The sequence below is a fragment of the Phalangium opilio genome, unplaced genomic scaffold, assembly GCF_054372755.1.
Source record: "Phalangium opilio isolate 3A_F unplaced genomic scaffold, DU_Popi_V2 ptg000081l_1, whole genome shotgun sequence".
In the NCBI taxonomy this organism is placed as follows: Eukaryota; Metazoa; Arthropoda; class Arachnida; order Opiliones; family Phalangiidae; genus Phalangium; species Phalangium opilio.
Window position 1 is genome coordinate 1,968,920 of NW_028324188.1, and position 6,000 is coordinate 1,974,919.

Consider the following 6,000-nt stretch of genomic DNA (forward strand, 5'->3'; position numbering starts at 1 on the left):
GCTAAACGAAGCTAAACGAAGCTAAACGAAGCTAAGCGAAGCTAAACGAAGCTAAACGAAGCTAAGCGAAGCTAAACGAAGCTAAACGAAGCTAAACGAAGCTAAGCTAAACGAAGCTAAACGAAGCTAAGCTAAACGAAGCTAAACGAAGCTTAGCGAAGCTAAACGAAGCTAAACGAAGCTAAGCGAAGCTAAACGAAGCTAAGCTAAGCTAAACGAAGCTAAACGAAGCTAAACGAAGCTAAGCGAAGCTAAACGAAGCTAAACGAAGCTAAACGAAGCTAAACGAAGCTAAGCTAAACGAAGCTAAACGAAGCTAAACGAAGCTTAGCGAAGCTAAACGAAGCTAAACGAAGCTAAACGAAGCTAAACGAAGCTAAGCGAAGCTAAAGGAAGCTAAACGAAGCTAAACGAAGCTAAACGAAGCTAAGCTAAACGAAGCTAAACGAAGCTAAACTAAACGAAGCTAAACGAAGCTAAACGAAGCTTAGCGAAGCTAAACGAAGCTAAACGAAGCTAAGCGAAGCTAAACGAAGCTAAACGAAGCTAAGCTAAGCTAAACGAAGCTAAACGAAGCTAAACGAAGCTAAACGAAGCTAAGCGAAGCTAAACGAAGCTAAACGAAGCTAAACGAAGCTAAGCTAAACGAAGCTAAACGAAGCTAAACGAAGCTTAGCGAAGCTAAACGAAGCAAAACGAAGCAAAACGAAGCTAAACGAAGCTAAGCGAAGCTAAACGAAGCTAAACGAAGCTAAACGAAGCGAAACGAAGCTAAACGAAGCTAAGCGAAGCGAAACGAAGCTAAACGAAGCTAAACGAAGCTAAACGAAGCTAAGCGAAGCTAAACGAAGCTAAACGAAGCTAAACGAAGCTAAGCGAAGCTAAACGAAGCTAAACGAAGCTAAGCGAAGCTAAACGAAGCTAAACGAAGCTAAACGAAGCTAAGCTAAACGAAGCTAAACGAAGCTAAACTAAACGAAGCTAAACGAAGCTAAACGAAGCTTAGCGAAGCTAAACGAAGCTAAACGAAGCTAAGCGAAGCTAAACGAAGCTAAACGAAGCTAAGCTAAACGAAGCTAAACGATGCTAAACGAAGCTAAGCTAAACGAAGCTAAACGAAGCTAAGCGAAGCTAAACGAAGCTAAACGAAGCTAAGCTAAACGAAGCTAAACGAAGCTTAGCGAAGCTAAACGAAGCTAAACGAAGCTAAACGAAGTTAAACGAAGCTAAACGAAGCTAAACGAAGCTAAGCTAAACGAAGCTAAACGAAGCTTAGCGAAGCTAAACGAAGCTAAACGAAGCTTAGCGAAGCTAAACGAAGCTAAACGAAGCTAAACGAAGTTAAACGAAGCTAAACGAAGCTAAACGAAGCTAAACGAAGCTAAACGAAGCTAAACGAAGCTAAGCGAAGCTAAACGAAGCTAAACGAAGCTAAGCGAAGTTAAACGAAGCTAAACGAAGCTAAACGAAGCTAAACGAAGCTAAGCTAAACGAAGCTAAACGAAGCTAAACGAAGCTTAGCGAAGCTAAACGAAGCAAAACGAAGCTAAACGAAGCTAAGCGAAGCTAAACGAAGCTAAACGAAGCTAAGCGAAGCTAAACGAAGCTAAACGAAGCGAAACGAAGCTAAACGAAGCTAAGCGAAGCGAAACGAAGCTAAACGAAGCTAAACGAAGCTAAACGAAGCTAAGCGAAGCTAAACGAAGCTAAACGAAGCTAAGCGAAGCTAAACGAAGCTAAACGAAGCTAAACGAAGCTAAACGAAGCTAAACGAAGCTAAGCTAAACGAAGCTAAACGAAGCTAAACTAAACGAAGCTAAACGAAGCTAAACGAAGCTTAGCGAAGCTAAACGAAGCTAAACGAAGCTAAACGAAGCTAAGCGAAGCTAAACGAAGCTAAACGAAGCTAAGCTAAACGAAGCTAAACGATGCTAAACGAAGCTAAGCTAAACGAAGCTAAACGAAGCTAAGCGAAGCTAAACGAAGCTAAACGAAGCTAAACGAAGCTAAGCTAAACGAAGCTAAGCTAAACGAAGCTAAACGAAGCTTAGCGAAGCTAAACGAAGCTAAACGAAGCTAAACGAAGTTAAACGAAGCTAAACGAAGCTAAACGAAGTTAAACGAAGCTAAACGAAGCTAAACGAAGCTAAGCTAAACGAAGCTAAACGAAGCTTAGCGAAGCTAAACGAAGCTAAACGAAGCTAAACGAAGCTTAGCGAAGCTAAACGAAGCTAAACGAAGCTAAACGAAGTTAAACGAAGCTAAACGAAGCTAAACGAAGCTAAACGAAGCTAAGCGAAGCTAAACGAAGCTAAACGAAGCTAAACGAAGCTAAACGAAGCTAAACGAAGCTAAACGATGCTAAACGAAGCTAAACGAAGCTAAGCGAAGCTAAACGAAGCTAAACGAAGCTAAACGAAGCTAAGCGAAGCTAAACGAAGCTAAACGAAGCTAAACGAAGCTAAGCTAAACGAAGCTAAACGAAGCTAAGCTAAACGAAGCTAAACGAAGCTAAGCTAAACGAAGCTAAACGAAGCTAAACGAAGCTAAACGAAGCTTAGCGAAGCTAAACGAAGCTAAACGAAGCTAAGCGAAGCTAAACGAAGCTAAACGAAGCTAAGCTAAGCTAAACGAAGCTAAACGAAGCTAAGCGAAGCTAAACGAAGCCAAACGAAGCTAAACGAAGCTAAACGAAGCTAAGCTAAACGAAGCTAAACGAAGCTAAGCTAAACGAAGCTAAACGAAGCTAAGCTAAACGAAGCTAAACGAAGCTAAATGAAGCTAAGCTAAACGAAGCTAAACGAAGCTAAGCTAAACGAAGCTTAGCGAAGCTAAACGAAGCTAAGCGAAGCTAAACGAAGCTAAACGAAGCTAAGCTGAGCTAAACGAAGCTAAACGAAGCTAAGCGAAGCTAAACGAAGCTAAACGAAGCTAAACGAAGCTAAACGAAGCTAAGCGAAGCTAAACGAAGCTAAACGAAGCTAAACGAAGCTAAACGAAGCTAAGCTAAGCTAAACGAAGCTAAACGAAGCTAAGCGAAGCTAAACGAAGCTAAACGAAGCTAAGCTAAGCTAAACGAAGCTAAACGAAGCTAAGCGAAGCTAAACGAAGCTAAACGAAGCTAAACGATGCTAAACGAAGCTAAACGAAGCTAAGCGAAGCTAAACGAAGCTAAACGAAGCTAAGCGAAGCTAAACGAAGCTAAACGAAGCTAAGCTAAACGAAGCTAAACGAAGCTAAGCTAAACGAAGCTAAACGAAGCTAAGCTAAACGAAGCTAAACGAAGCTAAATGAAGCTAAGCTAAACGAAGCTAAACGAAGCTAAACGAAGCTTAGCGAAGCTAAATGAAGCTAAGCGAAGCTAAACGAAGCTAAACGAAGCTAAGCTAAGCTAAACGAAGCTAAACGAAGCTAAGCGAAGCTAAACGAAGCTAAACGAAGCTAAACGAAGCTAAACGAAGCTAAGCGAAGCTAAACGAAGCTAAACGAAGCTAAACGAAGCTTAGCGAAGCTAAACGAAGCTAAACGAGGCTAAGCGAAGCTAAACGAAGCTAAACGAAGCTAAACGAAGCTTAGCGAAGCTAAACGAAGCTAAACGAAGCTAAGCGAAGCTAAGCGAAGCTAAACGAAGCTAAACGAAGCTAAGCTAAGCTAAACGAAGCTAAACGAAGCTAAGCGAAGCTAAACGAAGCTAAACGAAGCTAAACGAAGCTAAGCGAAGCTAAACGAAGCTAAACGAAGCTAAGCTAAACGAAGCTAAACGAAGCTAAGCTAAACGAAGCTAAACGAAGCTAAACGAAGCTTAGCGAAGCTAAACGAAGCTAAACGAAGCTAAGCGAAGCTAAACGAAGCTAAACGAAGCTAAATGAAGCTAAGCTAAACGAAGCTAAACGAAGCTAAGCTAAACGAAGCTAAACGAAGCTAAGCGAAGCTAAACGAAGCTAAACGAAGCTAAACGAAGCTAAGCGAAGCTAAACGAAGCTAAACGAAGCTAAGCTAAGCTAAACGAAGCTAAACGAAGCTAAGCGAAGCTAAACGAAGCTAAACGAACCCACCCTCTCAATCGTTTAGCTATCCCACCCTCTAAATTACATTATAACTTAAATTGATTCACTTTATTTGGTGTCCCGGCTGAATTTCGTTGATTTTATTCAGTAAGAACAGTTTACCTGATAAAAATCCATTGCATTCTGGTTAATTATTAGGTACCTAATTGAAATGTTCAATCAATTTGGATTATAGTCTTTCTTTTTATTTAAAAGAAAAATGCAACAATCGAGTAAAAAGTACAATTTGTAAAAACGGATGTAAACGAAATGAAATGGGTTTTTCTTTTTATTTGACCCGAAAATTCTGATTATGGAAGTAGAGTCATTTCAAAGTTCGATCACCTCTTGTTTAGTTTTTCTTCAGAGTTGAACTTGATCTGTCGGTGGTGAGGGCTTGCGGGCGGAGACCTCTGGACTCTTGACCCCGTTGCCAAAGTTAAAAAGCTCCAAGACGACCGTCCTGGACACGGATCCTGAACTGGGACAACAGGAAGTTGAACCGGAAGCCGACTTTGAAGCCGTGGAGACGGTCGATTTAGCCACGCAACTTTGGCCACCACCTCCTCTTCGTCGACGGCACAATAACTTGACGTAAGCTTGTCGATACTGACGGTTGATGACGGCGTAGATAATCGGGTTAATGCAGGAGGACATCCACGCTAAGACGGAGGCCGCGACGTGAAGCGCCGCGTTCCTGAAGACCAGAGACTCGTAATTATAGGAAGGCGTCGGGAATTAGCTCGGAGAGTACCTTACCCAACATTGTCAAAGACATTGACGATCATGAGTGGCAAAAAACAAATGAGGAACGAGCAGAATATGATCAACATCAAGCGCGTCAAACGAAGCTCGTCCCGGCCAAGAGGTCTTGGTCGATTGGTTCCGTTAGGAGGCGGAGAATGAGCGGCCACGGTCCGACTGGAACGGTAAACCTTGTAGAAGACGCGTGAGTACGAGGCGATGATGACCAAACACGGCAACAAGAACCCCAGGACGAAGAGAAACTTCTTGGGCGACTTGCCGTCCACTTTGAGAATGGTGCATGAAAAGGTTTCCCGGTGATAACCTAATCGACCCCAAACACCCAACAAGGGAGGTACCATGATACCGAAACTAAACAACCAATAGGAGACGATCATCGGTATGACGTAGCGACGACGGTACACTCGGTCGTACCATAAGTAATGGTTGATTAAGATGTATCTAAAGACCGGGGGGTCAGTTCTATTAGAGCGCTTTCTATTAGAGCTTGCCAGTCCGGCTTACCTGTTGACGGTAATGGCCGTCATGGACATGAGGGAAGCGGCCACGTTACCGTAGAAGAAAAACGGAAACAAACGGCATAGCGTGTCACCCAGAACCCATTGACGATGAATGAAACGAGACGCCGTTAAGGGCAAGTTTAGGCCGCAAAACAACAAGTCGGCTACGCACAATGAGACGACAAAGGCCGTCGTCGCGTTCCTAATTACATTTACCCATTATAATTAATCCAGACGCGGGAATTGAGTACTCGAATCTTTACCTGAGTTTAGCGCATCTAGTCAAAGCCACGACCGTAACTGCATTTCCCGTCACACCAACCACCATGAAGAGCAGACTGCAAACAGCCCCGAAAACACTGACACCCGGTGGATAGAACAACGCTTCCTCCGTTCCCCCTTCGTCTCGCGTCTCGTGGGACATTGTTCGTTCCTGGACACTTCCGGCGTTACGTCATGGCCCGAATACACTTACCTATGATCGCGCAGACGTTTAGTCCAATTTCACGAACAATAACTTCAACCACCAAACAACACTGACGTACAATTTAAAGACGTCGTTCTTCTCCTCTCTCTAAGTCGCGTTAAAATCCATTTCGAGAGATGTTTCCTAATAAATTAATCAACTAAAATTGTAGAGGCAGCGAGCGCAGAGCCTCGTCGTTTGTCTCTTCAGATTTAATTTAACA

General features: G+C 43.0%; 1 protein-coding gene across 3 annotated transcripts; it reads right to left on the reverse strand.

The window, feature by feature from the left end:
• Positions 1-4,230: 4,230 nt before the first annotated feature.
• Positions 4,231-6,000, reverse strand: LOC149653911 (protein trapped in endoderm-1-like). Of its 3 annotated transcripts, none has more exons than XM_089846879.1 (5): positions 5,575-6,000; positions 5,316-5,513; positions 5,226-5,252; positions 4,806-5,162; positions 4,231-4,743 (listed from the first exon to the last, which is right to left on the reverse strand). In XM_089846879.1, exons 1-5 carry the CDS (start codon positions 5,733-5,735, stop codon positions 4,410-4,412), a joined length of 1,077 nt encoding a protein of 358 aa, XP_089703005.1. In that variant the 5' UTR covers positions 5,736-6,000; the 3' UTR covers positions 4,231-4,409. The 3 variants fall into 3 exon arrangements, with proteins under 3 accessions (XP_089703005.1, XP_089703004.1, XP_089703002.1); XM_089846878.1 differs by having other exon boundaries at positions 4,806-5,252; positions 5,575-5,786; positions 5,857-5,994; XM_089846876.1 differs by having other exon boundaries at positions 4,806-5,252; positions 5,575-5,998.